A 19,005-nucleotide genomic window follows, 5' to 3' on the forward strand; every position below is an offset into this window, starting at 1 on the left:
CCCTCAGATTCAATTGGGTATTTATGGTATGTCATGGACAGGTCATGGGGCCGTGATTTTGTTGTTTCTTGCCCGTGACCTGTCCATGACTTTTACTAAATTATTATAAATACCCGTGATTAAATCATAGCCTTATGTATTACACTCCTATTAATATGCCTGTGATAGGGTGTTCACCCCATACAGGATTGGAAGAAGTTAAGTTGGTGAGGTGGGCCAATTAACTCCCCAGGCTGCACCTGCAGGAAAAGCTAGGGTGCAGGGGTTGATTAAATGAGGCCCAGCTGGGCAGGAACAGGAGGGGCCTGTATAAAGCCCAGGAGCGGAGTGCAGATGGGGGCTGCAGGAAGGCAGGCTGCAGTCACTCCTTGGGAGATGTGTGGGGCCTACTGAGGATAGCCCACAGTTGCTCTGTAGGAGAAGGTAGGTGGGAGACTAGCAAACCCAGAGGGGGGAAGTTAGGAGAAGGCTTGGGAATTGCAGCAAGGAATAGCAGTGCAGGCCTTGGCTGCTAACTGCAGGGCTCCTGAGTTGGAGCCTTGAGTACAGGCCAAGGTTCCCCTACCAGCCACTGAGGAGAGTACCTGGGATGATTTTCTCTAGGAAATACTTTTTTTATACTCCTCTGTGGAAAGGGGAACCATGTAGTGACTTGGCCTTCTGGCCAGGTCACTACATCAAGGTCTTGGAGCAAGAGAGGGATAGGAGAGAGACTGCCAGAGGAGGGCACAATGCCTGGCTGGAGCTAATCCCGAGGATGGCCAGGAGGAGGCACCACCAGCAGTGAGTGAACCTCATGACGATGCCCCAGAGAGATTAGCTTTTTTTGCAACTGCATCACATTATTCACTCATTCAATTAGTGATTCTTTATAACCTCCAAATCCTTTTCAGCTATACTATTACCTACCCAGTTATTCCCTGATTTCTAGTTGTGCATTTGATTTTGTCCTTCCTAACAAGAAGTACTTTGCACTGGTTTTTATTGAATTTCATCTTTTTGATGTTTGTTAGACCAATTCTCCAGGTCATTTTGAATTCTAATTCTGTCCTCCAAAGTGCTTGCAACCCCTCCTAGCTTGTGTGTCATCTGCAAATTTTCTGAGCACTCTCCACTCCTTTATCAAAGTCATTAATGGAAATGTTGAAAAATACCAGACCCAGAACAGATCCCCACTACATCCATCTGTTACCCCAAGCACAGACTCTGGGAACCCAGAATAGCTCTCCTATTGCTTACTTCCGGGTTCCCCACATGTTAACCTATTAATCTATTCCTGCAAGGTGAAAGGAAGGGGCCTGCCCTAGTAGAATTGCCAGGGTTTACCAAGGATCTCCCCATGCTCTTCAGGAAATTCCCCAGAACAGACCAGATCTGTTTACCCTTGGACAGACACCCAGGCAATATGCTTTCAAAACAAAGTATTTTCTTACAATTAGTTACACTAAATAAGCAGGGAAGATTGATCTAAACATAAATCAAAACAAACTTAAATCCCTTAAGCACAGGTTAAAAGTACCCAAACCATAAACATATAGTAAGAGCAATACTAAGCGGCTGTGTTCTGCATGCAGTGATTTAGTCACCTGCAGTTACTGACAACAATCTTAAACCTTATACATACAGAATAATGTAACATTCATAACACAGACATCTTTATTATCATGTACAGAGGCTCATTAATCCTATTTCTATTCTATATCTTACACTATAGCTAGCATGCTTACTCTCTGTAGTTTTCTCTCCCTCTGCTCTGGCCCAACTGCCTCACTACTGTTACTTCTGCTTCCTTCTTCTCCTGCTCCTAGTGTGCTCAACTGACTCTTGCCTGCTGACTGTCTGCCTTTCATTCATTTTTACCAGCCACTAGACCAGGGGTGGGCAAACTTTGTGGCCTGAGGGCCACATCTGAGTCTGGAAATTGTATGGAGGGCCATGAAAGCTCATGAAATTGGGGGGTGGGGTGCAGGAGGGCTCCAGTTGGGGATGTGGGCTCTGGGGTGGGACTAGGGATGAGGGGTTGATGGTGCTTTGGGCTGAGATCGAGGGGTTCGGAGGGAGGGAGGCAGGCAGGCTCCAGGTGGTGCTTACCTCAAGCAGCTCCCAGAAACAGCAGCATGTCCCCGCTCTGGCTCCTACGTGGAGGTGTGGCCAGGTGGCTCTGCGTGCTGCCCCGTCCGCAGGCGCCACCCCTGAAGCCCCTATTGGCTGCAGTTCCTGGCCAATGGGCGCTGCGGGGGCAGCGTGCAGAGCCCCCTGGCTGCCCCTACACATAGGAGCCGGAGGGGGGGATGTGCCGCTGCTTCCAGGAGCTGTGTGGAGTGGAACAAGACCCCGACCCCACTCCCCAGCTGGAGCTCCAGAGTGGGGCAAGCCCCAGACCCCACTTCCTGGCAGGAGCTCAAGGGCTGGATTAAAACATCTGGTTGGCCAGATGTGGCCCTTGGGCCAGAGTTTGCCCACCACTGTATTATACCCTTTCAGACTGCTTGTTTCCCATCCTGTTGTTAGCATACTCTATCTGCCAATCACCTTTAAACCCTCTCTGATTGGTTCATACTCAGACCAATCACAACTGCTAAAGCTGTCAATCAAAGCTGTTACACAACTAGTTTTAGTATTATGGTCTGGTGACCCACACTTAAATTTTGGATTGAGCATGCCTGACTGACCCCTATGTGTAGTATTGGAGTGACCTTTTCTTAACCTCAGTCCACATCTGCCTGCCAACATACTAGTGATAGACCAAATTGCTTAAACAGCCAACTCCCTCTCCTTGGGTGTGTGCTAACATTCTACACACACCAAATTACCGAACTCTTAAACTGTAAACAGTTAGCTCATCTATTCAATATGTATGCAACTGTTAACATTAAGATGTGTAAGTTAAAATCTACTGTTGCCACCCTATTTATTTTTTTTACCAATCTAGTTAATTTTATTTCAGTTAATGGTGGCAAAGCAATGCTTTCAGTGCTGTGCTTAAAAACAGACTAGAGCAGCACAAAATCTTTTGCGTCACATCCTCCCAGTTTGACAGATGACTACTCTGAATATGGTTTTGCACCAACTTTACAGGAATTTCATCTAGACTATATTTCTCTAATTTGCTTATGAGAAAGTTATGCTTTTGACACAGCCCCACACAAAAATCAAGATGTCATGTCATGTTACAATAAGTCTGCATAAGCCCCCACTGTAATCCAGAGCAACATACAACCTCTGATATGCAGATAAGTCAAGTCTCATAAGCATTTGCACATTCCCATTTGACTACTGCTGTTGTGTGTTCTAAACTATGCTATGTAAACAAAGATGCCCTCAATGCTCTGACAGTTTCATAAGACAGTATTTGAGGAAAGTGTCCAACTTTTATTTTGCAGTCCTGCAATATTTACATTCATGTACAAAACACTGTTTGGTACAAACTTCATGTGCAGTATAAAATGAACTGTTCATGGTTTTATATGAATTGAAATGTAAGATCAGCGATACTCTGCAATGACTTCTTCAGGTAAGTCTTGGTTGGGTTGTGGGTTTCCAATTGTCACCAGGGTAAATATCAAAATAACTTCTGTCCTATTTACAAAGTTCTATTGTTCTCCTTTTGCACAGTGTTAATGATCCTTCAAGCAGTTAAAGGCTCACCCTTATTCCATTCTGAAATGCTTGGTCAGTGCCTATAGTCACAAAGGGGAGCAGTACTTCCTTCCAGCATGAAGGGTTCTTATACTGTACCATGACACACAGCTGCAGAAATTCAAGACTTCTCTGATGTTAAAACTGAGTCAAAGGCTGTTGATAACACTTTGCAAATAGCTTGTGCTTGTTCCTGCATTGTGTAACACAATAAAAATCAGTTAATCATACTCAAAAGCATAATGTATTGACAGTTACATTTTCACTAGCATTTACCTAAGTGCTCTGGCTATTACATGATGTAGTATTTCAGCAAAAACTCCCATCTATTAAAATTCAAGCAGAACATGATCTACATAATGTTTTCAGCGCTTATACAGAATGAATCAGGAGAGCTGTGTGTGAAATTCTATTGTTTGCAATCATGCCTGCAAACATCTGTTTTAAATTAACTTTGGTGTGAAAAAAAGACAATTTTTAGTCTATTATCTGTTTATAGGGTGTAACCAGCATCCTAAAGTTACTCCTCTTGCTCCCTTATGCCTTTGCCAAACCATCTGAAGAGTTGGTAGCATGGAGACTAGAAAGCATATACTATCATGATACGCTAGCACTATCTCATCTCCTGCTTTCCTTAATACACCACAGGAGGCAATCAGCTCCTCCAATGGTAATATAATGCCTGACTAGCCTGAATGCATAGTGCCACTGATATGATTGCTCTGTTCCTCCAGCAGGGCTAACATGGAGAGGGAAAGAGGCTGTTGTATTTGCATGTACAAAATGGAGCGCTCTCTAACCTCTATCTTTACCAGTGGTCAGCGTAGTAGCACAGCAGATTGGGCGTCATCTGCTACAATATAATTGCTTCACTGATTTAAATAGGTTTTTGCCTAGAAGTTCCTCATGTTATAGTCAACATTTTACCAGTTAAAGACAACTGGGCACAACTCCCTTTGTCGCCAGTACATCCTTTTTTACTTATTTTTAGGAAGTACAACTATTAGCCATAAGGATGGGAGAATAGCATATTCCAAGGGATACTACCTAAAGAACTAAGGAAAAGGCTGGTCACATGATACCTTTGTAATTTTAGAGCAGTAAAGGTAGTGATTCTCAAACAAAGTTAATCCAGTGCATTCTATGATTTTTCCCCTTAAATGTGGAGACATTTATTCTCTGTGAAACCAGTTAACCCTTCAGCTGCCAGAAGGCTGTGATTATGCAAGAGGCGCTACACCTGGGCTGTCACCACTGGGTTTCTGTGCTATTAAAAATACCATATTCTAAGTATGAAGCTTGAAGGTAATGAAGTTAGACATCAGAATGTATTGGTACCTAAATTAATAACCGTAAACATGAATCCTTACCAGACTATTACACTGATACACCCAGAGACTGTATTCTTCATAACTTGCATCTGTCGTCTTCAAAGCCAATAAACTCTTTCCTGCTCCCAGACCATCATCGTAGCAGACCATCCGCACAATTAAATACAGAGCATGTCTATGTAAAACATCCTACAACCATATGGCAAATTAAAGTTATTCTAAAACTGGGCACAGACATTGAAATTTTCTGCATGCTTTCACTACGACGTAAGTTGCCTTTTACAAAATCCTTAGTATTCTTTAGAACGGAATGCTCAGTCTCTCACTCTGTGCACTTGTTTACAGAAGACAAACCCTCCCATTGTCCCTGGTAACATTTCCTTAGATTACCCCCATAACATTTTGAATCTTTAAATGAGGGCAATAGGTAAAGATTAAAAACAACAAATAACCAAATTAGTAGCAGTTTAGCACAGGACCAAGATACAATGCACAAATTTGCCGGGGGGTGGGGGGGATGGAAGGGGGAATATCTTGTATCCCTCTGCTGTTTGTCAGTACATTCTTTTAGTTAGATTTGAAGCTGTTCAGGACAGGGAAAATGTCCCTATCTATCCCATTCTTACATATCTAAGAACATTTTTGGTTGCTATAAATGATGATGGAGCTTTAGACTCAGACTATTAAACTAGAAGAGTTTTTAGAATAAATTAAGAATCTATCTCTGCATTGTCTACATTGTAGCTGGATCTTTATGAAGGAGTTATAGCTGCTAAGTGGTCTAAATAAAATACAAATTGATGTCAAAGGGTGACGTTCAGAGGCCAGAATTTGTCTAAAGAGTATGGAATGCAATATCACAGAACGAGCCAGCGCAAGCTAGCTTAATCATGGATGTCTGTCAGCTTGTCTCATGCTTTCAGGCTGAAGTCAGCAGAGGGATGGATAAAAGACTTTAAAATTAGACAGAGAGAAGTCTGTCTATGTACTTTCAACAAAGGTGACAAAGGCTTGAGGCCTGGAGTAGACATGTGCTCTTGTTTAGGGGCTGAAAGATGGGATTTATGAGGGTGGAAGACCATCCCCCCCCTTCCATACCGCCTTATCCAGTGAAGACTAAGACAGACCCTAGTGGGGGGAGGGAAAGGAATCGAATTTATAATCCAGAATATATTGAATCTGATGGATCAGTCTTGGTCATCATGGTTAGAGACTTTTACTAGAGGGCAAGAGAACCACCATCAGGATAAAAATTACTAAACCCAGGGAGGGGTTTTTGTTTGGGATTCTCACTTGCCCCTGAAGGAGAAGACTCTTGCTTTGGCTGGAGGACCAAGAACCCCAAGTCACCCATGCATGAGGAGGAGAGACAGACTACATTCCGAAGAGAAGATCTGAGGCAGTTTTGCTAGAAAGGCAAGAACCTCCTGTCCCTCTGTTTCAGGTTAAAAACAAAAACTGGAGTCTTACTCTGAGATCAGAAAATCCGAAGTTTTGAAATGGAAAATAATTACTGGGTCATCCAGTGTCCTTTAACTGCAAACTCATCAGGGCACTGATAAATGTCTATTCCAGAGTTGCCCACCGTCCAACTTCCACCAAATAAAGCCCTTTAAGAACAGACACACTTACATACTGATCAGATGTTGAGACTTTAATACCGTACTTGGAAACTCCCATAATGAACTCTTCTTCAGCTGGAACAAAAGGTAACTTTCCGTCTTGCTTTGAAGGGAAACAAAAAAAAAGTGTTAAGTGTACAGAGAAGGGCATAAATAGAAATAGAGAGATCCTATCTCCTAGAACTGGAAGGGACCTGGAAAGGTCATTGAGTCCAGCCCCTGCCTTCACTAGCAGGACCAAGTACTGATTTTGCCCCAGATCCCTAAGTGGCCCCCTCAAGGATTGAACTCACAACCCTGGGTTTAGCAGGCCAGTGCTCAAACCACTGAGCTATCCCTCCCCCCATGAAGATAGTCATTACAAAACCTCCATTTTCCTTGTTCTATTTTTATTTCAGACTACTGGAATATTACCATTAATAGGGCTGTTCCCCACAAAGCGGTTTTCTTCTTGAAACACTGCATTTCTTTTAGTTATTCAGGATTGGGAAGGGAACTTTTTATGGAGAATGAGGTTTCTTACAGTCCCTTCCTTTGTGTTTGTTCTATGGCCCAGCTACACTAGCAGTGTACTGTTTCAGGGACAAACAGTGCAGGGAGAGGAATGTTGATAGTTGCTACATCTTGGTGCACTGATGCCGCTATTGGCAATGCTTGTGCAACATTAGGAACACTTTTGTATATGGCTTTGAGTGCTACCAGCAGGTATGCTATACTTGCAATATCTAATTTCTATAATACAAACTGGCATTTAGGAATTCAAGTATTGAGCTTGCTAAGGAACCCTGACCATTTTTTTTAATAAAGGCTTTTTTGTTTTTATTCCTTTTGACACTACAAAGATCAGCACAGCTCTGAGAGTGAGCTAGATTCTAGCTTAACACAATGGAATTATAAATGGCCATGAGTGGTCAGGCTCTCACTTTTATTCCTCCACTGAAAATTTCCTCTCTGTTGTTGAGAAATGTTGGCATAAGTAGTCTTCTTTCATGGATACTGCCACAAGGGCTGGAGACAGACTCTCTGGAATTGTAGCTTTCTGCCACCAGCAAACCCTTGATGATATTTGTTCAATCATGCCTCAGGCTTCTGCGTCAACAACACTGCTTCCTGCAGTAGCAATTTGTTTTTCTGAAGTATACCCTTCAAATACTAACCAGGAGGTAGCTTGGTGGCAGTTGAGCTCTCAGCATGAAGGGTGCATGCTTTAATACAACAGAGGGTCCTGTGGCACCTTTAAGACTAACAGAAGTATTGGGAGCATAAGCTCTCGTGGGTAAGAACCTCAAGAAGTGAGGTTCTTACCCACGAGAGCTTATGCTCCCAATACTTCTGTTAGTCTTAAAGGTGCCACAGGACCCTCTGTTGCTTTTTTACAGATTCAGACTAACACGGCTACCCCTCTGATGCTTTAATACAGTAAATTATTTGTACAGTTTAAGGCACTTCAGAAGTAAGACATCTATCTGATTATATGATAAATACACAGTAGGAAGAAACATATTGGTTTAAAATGTTTTGATGTATTTGTATATGTTTTGTCTCTCATTATAAAGACTTACCTGTGCCACATCTATGAAATTTATCAAGTCCAATGGCCCCTCCAGACTCTTGCTCTCATCAAGTTTCAATTTTTCAATGGCACCAACATATTTAACTCTAAATTCTGCACAGGTATCTGAATTACTGTTGCTTTGTCCTATAACAAAAAAACTGTAAATTCAAAGAACTGTTCTACTTAAGCAGTAACGTTTATTGTTCCTTTGGTGTTGGAAAGTCTCTTTGGTCTTTTTTAATCTATTAATTTTGAATAATCTTTTGCTCCCTTGGCTCAAACACTGGATCTCCCCACTGAAACAATTATGAAACAAGAGGGTAGCAAAGATACCTAACACTCTTGTGTTATTTGGTTCATAGTATACCAACCTCATCTTTTCTTGACTTCTGATGGAATGATTCTTTACAATAGACTCATGTCATCATATTTTGCTCTGTACCACACTAAAGCATGGTCTACTACTCTAACAGAAAAGTTGGGCAACTTAAACCCAATTTTTTTTTTTAAATGTACAAGAGCTATCCATAGCTTACAAAACAAGAATTTTTGTTTGGATTTATACATCCCTCAGCCATGTTGAGACCCAAGAGTGGAGCATTTAGCTGGTACACACAAGAATTATAAAGTGAAACCAATTGCAGTGAAAGTCTCTGGCAGCAGGGAGCTGCAGAAGCTTTTCCCTGCTGCCTTCTCTCTTCCAGAGCCTTTCACTGACAGATATAGTTACACACTGCAGTGTGGACACAGCCAGCTTTTTACTGGGGCATATGTAGACGCAGACTCTGGGGAACACATCTGACACAGAATTACTATTTTGCCTTCAGAGAGGTGAATGTTCTTTTTGGAATTGTAGTATCATGTTAAACATTTTGTGAATACAGGCACTAAGTATTTCCACTTTCTTCATTATATGCATAATCACTGAAACACAATGAGAAGCCAGTTCTCTGGGCTGAGGGCTTTATCCAAAGCTCAGTAAGTCTATGGAAATGCTCTTAGACCTCATAGGGCTTTGGATCTAAGCCTGAAACTTCTTTCCTCTCAACAACACATCCCTGGTAGCATACATACATACCTGTGACCAAGTGCTAGGCCAGAAAGGCTGAGTCAGCACTTTGTTCACAGCAGCTCCAATCAAGCAAGGCTGAATGGAGCTGACTATACAGAGCTGTATCTAATTTGTGTGTGGGGCAGGGCAGAAAGGCTAATTAAGCCATTAGCCAGAGACCACAAAAAGGCACAGGACTAGGGTGACCAGACAGCATGTGTGAACAATCGGGACGGGGGCGGAGATAATAGGCACCTATATAAGACAAAGCCCCAAATATCAGGACTGTCCCTATAAAATCGGGACATCTGGTCACCCTAGACTGGACGGAAATGGAAAGGGGGAAGCAGGCAGTAAGGGGAGAGAGAGATTGCTTTCCTCTGCTTGTTATAGGAGCTGTATATGTTATGAAGCTGGTGGGACTCCATTTGTAAATAAACTACACAAGGTGTTGGACCAGCACAAGGGTCTCTGAGTAGTTTGTAGATCAGAACAGAGGCAGGAGCCACGAGGCTCTGCTACAATATCCTGTTGTTTCAAACCAATCCCTACCATTGCCCCTGTTTCCTTCCCCTCCCCTGCCTTCCACAGTCCTGCTACACCTCCCTCTAAACTTCTGTATACCTTCTTGGCATTTCTAGTCCCAAAGATCACTTTCTATTTTATACTGCAGTAGCTCATGTGCTAGTAAGTGGGCCATCTAATAGGTTTGCCCTCAACTGACTACATGTAAATGTGTAAAGCATCAGTCACACAATGTGAACTTACATTTTCTCACCTCTTCCCTTCTCCCAACTCTTGCACACAATCACACATTTTATAAAATTAATCCATCTTCAAGCAAGTCTGTCTCAGCATGAGTTACATACCTGAACTTTTAGTGGAGTCTGTATCTAGACTAGCGACAGTACTAGATCTGGAAAGTCCACCAAGACTAGAGTCAACAGACTAGTTATAAGGGGAAAAAAATATAAAAATGTCAGTTAATTATTGAAAATGTTAATTTGTCTTCAGATTTTCTGCTCCTACATACTTCATTATAATCTTCTAACTTTTATGGTCTGGCGCTATTTGAAACATGACCAAAAAAGTCATACTTCTCCAAAGGATTAATATAATAAAACTTGAAAGAGTATCAGTCTGACTTATTTACACCAATGTAAACTGTACAAGGGTCTCTCAAAAGCTTTCAAACGTTTTTGAAACAGGGAGAGGAGAGATGGAAGAAAGGGCAGAGAAAATGAACTTTAAAAAGTTATGTCCACTGTCTCTTTCCTTACACTGAATATCTTAACCTTTAGGAAACTGACAAGTGCATGTTTCTCACTAATATTTGATATAACATGACCATTTTGCAATGAGATTTACATTAAAAAATGCCAACCATGTCAGAAACCCTACAAGATTTAAGTCATCATTCACCAGCTATCTGACAGAATGTACCTATTAGCTCAAAGGACTTACGCTTTAAGATAGGAAAGAAATATTTTAGAAATATTGTATAAAATAAAGAGAAGTTTTTTGATTTGGCTAGCTTGTTCTGAAGAATCAAGCTCATTCTCACTTTTAACGGCTAGCTTAGAGGTTCTTGAAAGATTCATAGATTATAAGGCCAGAAGGAACCACTGTGATCATCTAAAATGACCACCTGTGTAATACAGGCTATGGAAATTCTCCCAAATAATTCCTGTTTGAACTAGAGTGTTTCCTTTATAAAAACATTCAATCTTGATTTTAAAACTGCCAGTGTTTGAAAATCTATAATCCTGGTAAATTGTTCCAATAGCTAATTACCCTCACTATTAAGAATTTGTACATTTTCCCTAGTCTGACTTTGTCTAGATTCAACTTCCACCCACTGGATCTTGTTATATCTTGGTCGACTAGATTGAAGAGCCCATTATCAAATTTTTGTTCACAAAAACAAAATGTACAAACAGTGATCAGATCAACCCTTGACTTTCTCTCTTTGTTAAGTTAAATAGACTGAGATCCTTGAGTCTTTCACTATGACATGTTTTCCAATCCTTAGTCATTCTCATGGCTCTCCTCTGAACCTTAGTAAGTAACTAATACTTCAACATTACAAAAAGCACTAAGTATATTTTTTTTGTACAACATCTTTGTCATGTTCCGTTGGTGTTGAAGTAGTCTCTAAGTAGACTCCTAACTCAACATCAATGGGATTTATGCTTGTATGATGGAAGGACAGCATGCTACTTACAACTGAAAACTAATTCTGATATTGTTTGATTTCACAGACAAAAAAAAAGCAAACGAGATGTTTATTTCCGCAAACATCATGATCATATTAAAGACTCTATTAAACCAGCCATAGCAAGGCAGTCAACTATCAACATTTACTATTTTTTAAGCATCAGTGTGCTTGATGCTGTACATGACATATAAAGATGCAGTCCAAACTCTGAGGGACTTACAATCTAAAATCCCCTTAATTAGTCATTTGACTTGGAATGTTACTTTATTGGTCAAAAAAGGTCAAATATTTCATAAAAGAAATTCAGATTAACTCTGACAATCGAAATGACTTTTCTTCTTTAGAATGCAAATCTCCCTAAAACTAATTTAATCTATCACCCAAATTTACAACTATTATTAAAAGGGCAACATAAGTTCAACATGTATAAATATTGTATCAGTCAGCTGACTGACCTGTCATCTCTAATTAAAACAATGATTTGTCTTTGTGCAGATGCAGTCTAGTTCTGAAACAGTAATGCTTCTACATTGGCATCTCTCTCCTTTTACAGGATAGTAGGAATTAATTTCAGTTAGGGAGTATAAACGTCCCTCTTGAAAGCCAGAAAAAAAGGGGGGAGGGGGTTGAGTTCTTAAGGAATAACATACCTTAACCTGTACCTGATAACGCTTTAATTCCAGTAAAGGTTTCTGATTAGAGCTGGTCAGAGAAATGTAACATTTTTGTCAATTTGCCAGTGTATTGAAATTAAAACATTTCATGGAGATGGTTTGATTTCTGACTACATTCCACCAGAAACAATCCTGTACACCTGGCTAGCTGCCAAGGAGACTGGAAGTGCTAGGAGTCCCAGTTCCCAAGCTCTCTGCAAACTGTTAGTTCACAGCAAATGAAACTGTCCCACAAACATACTATATCCCCAATTCAGCTTACCTTGCTTTTAGTACTGATTTCACTGCTTTGGGAGCTGCTGCTGCTGTGTCGCTTTTTCCCTTTTCTGAACATTTTTTCACCATAATTGGATCAAAGAAAATGCTAAAGGAAGGAGAATTAAAAATAAAACCTGTCACATTACACCATTAAGAGTAGGAGTCTCTGCCAAAAAAACATGGTGGGCTTTGTGTGTAAAGTGGAGAATGGTTGGGGACCATTAGACTAATGATTCTGAGGATGGGACTGGGAATATGAATCTATTTCTTATGACTGTGCCATTTGTGTATGGCTTCGGGCAAATCACTTAACCTCTCTTCCTGAATTTCCCTATCTATAAGAAAAGGAAGGATTTTAACTTTGCTACTTTACACACATTAAAAAATTGATTCTTACAATAGCCTTGTGAGGTAGCTAATTAAACATGTAAAGTAAAGTAGCAAAGTTAAAATCCTTTCTATTCTTATAGATACGGAAATTCAGGAAGAGAGGTTAAGTGATTTGCCCGAAGCTATACAGCAGCATAAAAGCAGAGGCAGTCTTCACTATTATAGTCTTATATTCAACCTCTTAAATTTTCTCCTGAGGCTTGAGAACCAAAGGACTTTATAAAGAGACATGAGGCTGACTGAGAACTTATGAAGCAGAACTGTTGTCTATCTCTGACCTAACACCAACTACATCTCTTCATCTGGGAGGCAGGGGAAGTTAACTGTACAGGGTTGTTGTTAAACCTTGTTTCTTTGGATAGAATTAGGGAAAAAACACTCTCTGGACCTATTATAGGGCCCAAAGAAGGAGCATCACATTACATGAACCAGAAAAATGGCCTACTTCCCATGCTATATAATTAGGCTTTATTGTGGTAAATTAAAGGAACTTGCAAGCAGTAACAGGCAGATGAGGAGGACTAGACATCTCCAAAGTCATCAAGAGTAGAGGAGAGAGAGGGAGAAAGATCAAAATCAGTTTGCCAATAAAATTGGCATCAGGGAAGATAAAGTTTAGGTGCAAGTTTCATTAAGTAAGTTTAGGGAACCCCATTTGATTTCCCAATTGGCCTCTAAACAAACAGCCCAGTATATTTGATCTTGAGCCTGTACCACACTTCGTTTGTGAGCAACAAAATTAAAAAAGGTGAAAACTTGGATGCAGTCCCACTAATGTAAGCACACGAGTGTCATCATTTATATAGCACGTGAAGGGCACAGGACACTTTACCACAAGTAAAAATGACAGGTCCATGCCCCTTAGTGATTGTAACTAACTGAATCACTAGGCTAAAACTGTAAAAAGCAACAGAGGGTCTTGTGGCACCTTTAAGACTAACAGAAGGTGCCACAGGACCCTCTGTTGCTTTTTACAGATTCAGATTAACACAGCTACCCCTCTGATACTAGGCTAAAACTGTAAGTTTAGAATGACTGTCTGTGACCTGGGAAGCTCTTAGTGCCAACTGGCAAAGGACAAACAAGGGATGCAGAGGCGTTACAGGGATCTCCTGGGTCTGGCTTACATATTCTAGTTCACCAAGGAGCATCACGTGAGGTCTCAAAAGTGGTGTCACAACAGTCATCTATATTGCAAAAATCACGTGTGGATGTTACATAAGGAGTTCTGTATATACACTGAAAATTACAAGATAGCTAGGGACTGACCACCAGCAAAGGTGAAAAACAGGTTTTCTGTCAGGCTTTGTCTACCCTCAAGCCCTATAGTGCAGGGGTGGCCAAACTGTGGCTTGCCAGCGACAAGCAGCTCTTTTACAGTTAAAGTGTGGCTCATAGAGACCCCCACCCCCCATTCTCCACCTACCGGATTGGGGGTGGAGGGATGGCAACCTCTGCCTTGCAGAGAGGTGGTGCGGTAGGGGCTTCTGCCCACCAGGGAAGGGGGTCTTGGGGCTTCAGCAGGAGTGGGGCTGAAGCTCTCAGCCCCAGCAGACACCTCCCACAGGGCTGAAGCCCCAAGTCTCGAACTTCTGAAGATTGTCATATGCGGCTTGGAGAGTCAGTAAGTTTGGCCACCCCTGCACAACTGTAGCACTTCATGGCCTGTCTACAGTTAAAAGGCTACATCTGAGCTGCTTAGCACTTCAGTGACTGAAGGGATTCTCCCATAGGTGCAGGTGGTCCCCCTCCCGAAGAGGCAGTAGCTAGAGTGATGGATGAACTCTTCCATTGACCTAGCGCTGTCTCCATGGGGACTTAGGGTTTAACTATGCCACTCAGGGATGTGGATTTTTCACACTCCTGAGAGCCATAGTTATGCCAATGTAATTTTTCAGTGTAAACCAGGCCTCAGTGTAGCCACTCACTACAGACCAGAGGTAGTAGCTAAATCAACAGATGAATTTTTCCGTAAATCTAGCGCTGTCTACACCAGGTGTTAGGTTGGCTTAACTAGATCGCTAAAGGGACATTTATACTCCCTAACTGAAATTAATTCCTACTATTCTTTAAAAGGAGACTTGTGATAAAATCAGGAGATCTGACTGTCTGTTACAGCTGTCCCCCTGCTGCATTCCTTTTGCCCCTCTCCTTTCTGTTTGTCCTGTGTGGCCGCCCCTCCTGGCCATTGTGCTAACTAAAGTCACAGCCCTATTCCTAGGAATGGCTTGTACAGACTAACTGGAGCCATTGCTCTGCCTAGGGAGGGGGCTTCTTGCTTCTTTGTTTGGTTCCTTTGTTCAGACCCGGGCTCGGTGTGGGGTGCGCTGCCCAGAAATGCAAGACCTGAAGTGGCCAACTAATTAAGCATATGAGTCAGACCTGTGGCCCAGAACATGCCCAGGCATGCCTATGCTTCCCTGCAGCCTTTCCCTGCCTTCTCTCCTCCCCTGTATCAAGAGGAGCCAATCAAAAGTACTGGTGGAAAACTGCCTGAGTTTGCCTTTAAAGCCGGACATTTTCTGATCAGACCTTGGAGAAGGTCCTTGCTTTGCCACCTGGTCTGATCAGCTAGGGGTCTTTGGGGGGCCCTCTCCCCGCTCTCGTTTGTTTTTGAGTGTACCCCCGTTTTTAAACTCCCCTCCCACGAACAACAAATTTGTGCCTGGAGATCTCCTGATTATTGTAAGCAAATCGAGTCCTCTCTCCATCCTCCGATGCTACTGCCGTTCCTGTCTCTGTGCTTGCTGCTGTCCTGGGGATTGGCAAGAACTCCCTCTTGCAAACTCCCCCTGTCCTAGCTGCTGGCCTTGTTTCCCCAGCTGTCCTGGGGATTGGCAAGAACTCCCTCTTGCAAACTCCCCCTGTCCTAGCTGCTGGCCTTGTTTCCCCAGCAGACAGACCCAAGCTAACTCCTTGGTCTGTATCTGTAATCTGTTTCTTGCTCCACAGCGCCTTTGCTGCTGGAAATAAGCCGTGCCGCTGCTAGGCTGTGCCTTCCTGGACTGCCGGCTTGCAGCCACCACTAGTTAACCCCCCCCCCCCCCAGGGCTGTACCCTGGGCACACACCACTCTGCCCTCTGGAACTGCTCCCCCTCCTGATCAAAGAAGCGGCATAGTGTAAGGTGCACCTATTAGAATCAGGTTCTGAGTCTAGATAAGTTGTAATTTCATTTTGCATAGCTGTGGTTAAGTTAGGTTTAAAGAATTGTTTGTATTGTGCTCTGTAAGTTAGGTTTAAAAAAAATTGTTGCATTGTGTTCTGTTACTTGCTAATTTGTGTAGTCTTGGTTAATTTAGATCATAGATAAGATTTTACTGTGTTCTGTATAATTGTGGTTAAGTCTGTCTTCCCGCTGCCCTAACCCCCTGCCTCCCCGAGCTTGCCCGTGTCTCCCCCTCAGCTCCCCAGTCACTCGTTGCAGTCTCTCTGCTGTTTAAACTTGCAGCCTGTCTGCTCTCTGTGTCCCCCTGAGTTTAAATCTCCCTCCGCAGCGCCTCTGCCTTTGGTCTCTGCTCCACCACGTGCTCCTCTTCCCCCATCCCCCAACCTCACTTCTCTACCACTGCCTTTCTCTCTCTCTCTCTCTTTTAATCCCTTCCCCCTCGTGCTCACCCCGCTCCTGCTGCTGCCAAACCTCAATTGTATTACTAAAGTCTAGCATAAAACCCCATTGGTTACCCTTTTTCTCTCTAACACACCTCACATTTTACATTTACACCACTGTGACATATTTCTACCTAGAGTTGTTGGTTATTTAACACATTTTACCCATAACAGTTAGTTAGTTATATGCTGCTGTGACACACCTTTTACATAGGAACTGTTAGCTACCTGTTACATTGATACTTCAGTGTTAATTGGTTACCAACTGTATTGGACCCCACTGTATTGTACCCCACTATTGAAACCCCCATCCTATTTACTAAAAGAAACCCCTCCCCAATTGTCTACCTTAACAAACCCCATACCCCTCACTATTGAATTTTCCCTGTTTTTTGCATTTTCTTAATAAAGTTTATTTTGCACCCCACCAATGCAGTAGTTGTCTCCCAAGATCCCCTACCTGCTGGCAGGGTCACTGACAACACTACTTACAGTAACTTGCTTTAGACCTAAATAATTTCACTAACTGTTCATTTGTGTTTAGTAAATTTCGGCAGGAAAAAAGTCCTTCACATTTATAAATGGGCGGAGGGATAGCTCAGTGGTTTGAGCATTAGCCTCCTAAACCCAGGGTTGTGAGTTCAATCCTTGGGGAGAGAACTTAGGGATCTGGGGCAAAAATCAGTACTTGGTCCTGCTAGTGAAGGCAGGGGGCTGGACTTGATGACTTTTCAGGGCCCCTCCCAGTTCTATGAGATAGGTATATCTCCATTAAAAAAAGAAAAAAAATGTGCATTTTTCACACTCCTGAGCAAGGTTAACTTTTTAGTGTAAACCTGGCCTTAGGAAAAAAAAGTGTATCTAGCTGGCTGCTTATATGTAAATTTACTATTGTATAACTGACAATGGATCTCTTCTCACCAGTTTGAACTGAATGCTAATGAGGACTGTAAAAACTTGATAGAAAAGTAACAGATAGGGTTCTTACCTCCTCTTTGCTTCTATCTTGAGGTGCATATTAAAGATTTGCTCTAATATATTTGGGGGTCAAAGAAGACACACTGTCATCCTTCACCCAGGAAGTAAATGGACAGTGAATTTTAATTCATGGAAGGGGGGTCTCAATGAGGCTTGACTGAAAACAGTGGAAATAACTTTGTGTGAGATAAATTTCCTTAGACAGGAGGTTAACTTGTTAGTTAAGTTTAGTCTCCAGAAAATCTATGATTTTCTTTTACATGTAGCCATTTGTTTCCATAGTCTTATTCACTGTCATTGAATCTCTGATCTTTGATAATAGATATATTTATAGTGAAAATAAGAATAAGTTTAAGTGGCCTTACTTAGTGAACAACCATAGTGTTCAGGAAAGAGAAAGCTCTCCACATCATGTACCATTTCAGTTCTTTGCACATCCAATTTGATAATATTTTATTACCCACAGTGAAGGATGGAGTAGGCATAGAAAGATTAGATTTTTATTGGTAAATGTTGATAAACGTCAATTTCACCACGCACACACACAAATGGACAAAAACTATTTCCATCAATAACTGCAATTTACAATGTAAGACAAATGCTACTTGAGAACTTATTAGAGTTTGATTTAAGGATATTTACTTTGTCTATTTTGACATGTGATGCTGACAATTTGTATCAATGGCTGTAAAGCTTTAACTTTCTGAATCTCAATGTCTACTGTCATTAATTACTGACTGACGACTCCATAGTCTGACACCCCTGCATGTTTCCCCCCCCCCAAAATGTGAAAACTTAAATAAAAGTAGGGGAAAAAAGCTTAAAACACAATTTTGTGCAAAATTTTAATTGAAAAAAATCTTTAAAATGCTTACAATAAACATCAACACTACCCCTCTAAATTATAAACGAACAAATACCAAATTTTGCCAAACCTAGATATGAGTGGCTGGAATTTGGCACAAAGAGACAAAACCTCAGGCCCTGCTCATGAACAGCACAAAAAGCAGTTACCAGGTGCACCTGAGAGCCTATGGGGGCTTCAGTCACTTCTGTCTGTCTAGGTATTTACATGGTGTCAAGGTATCTGACTCCAGACTGGCTCCTTAAGAAACAAGAAAGATGGGGAACTCACACCCCAGGGCTGGGGTCCCCCACCCCCATCCTGCCTCGGACCCACCCACCCCGTCCTGCCACGGGCCCCTCCACCCCAGACACGTCCCAACACTGGGATCCCCCACCCCCGTCCTGCCACGGACCCCTCCACCCCAGCCCCACCCCGTCCTGCCACGGACCCCTCCACCCCAAGCACGTCCCAACACTGGGATCCCCCACCCCCGTCCTGCCACGGACCCCTCCACCCCAAGCACGTCCCAACACTGGGATCCCCCCAGCCCCACCCCCGTCCTGCCATGGATCCCTCCACCTCAGGGACCTCCCAGCGCTGAAGTCCCCTCATCCCCATCCCGCCTCAGGACCCGGCGCCAGGCAGGGCACGCGCTCCTCACCGCAGCGGCTGGGCTCGGTACCCGCCGGGGACTCGCCTTCCGCCCAGGACCCAGCACGGCTCCTCCACACTCCCTGCCCCGGGAACGCGCGTCTGTCGGGCCCCGCCCGCGCACAGGCGCCGGGACAGGAAGTGTGGGCGGCCCGGCTCCCCGGAAGCGGAGGGCGGAAGGTG

General features: G+C 42.7%; 1 protein-coding gene across 1 annotated transcript; it reads right to left on the minus strand.

Annotated features, from left to right (window-relative positions):
* Positions 1-3,351: 3,351 nt before the first annotated feature.
* On the minus strand, positions 3,352-18,968 carry ITGB1BP1 (integrin subunit beta 1 binding protein 1). The gene is made up of 7 exons (XM_054021910.1): positions 18,833-18,968; positions 12,353-12,454; positions 10,068-10,146; positions 8,155-8,291; positions 6,603-6,695; positions 5,010-5,159; positions 3,352-3,832 (listed from the first exon to the last, which is right to left on the minus strand). The coding sequence occupies exons 2-7, from the start codon at positions 12,422-12,424 to the stop codon at positions 3,761-3,763; spliced, it is 603 nt and encodes a 200-aa protein (XP_053877885.1). The 5' UTR covers positions 12,425-12,454; positions 18,833-18,968; the 3' UTR covers positions 3,352-3,760.
* Between the last annotated feature and the right edge of the window lie 37 nt (positions 18,969-19,005).

Source organism: Malaclemys terrapin, chromosome 3, assembly GCF_027887155.1.
Source record: "Malaclemys terrapin pileata isolate rMalTer1 chromosome 3, rMalTer1.hap1, whole genome shotgun sequence".
In the NCBI taxonomy this organism is placed as follows: domain Eukaryota; kingdom Metazoa; phylum Chordata; order Testudines; family Emydidae; genus Malaclemys; species Malaclemys terrapin.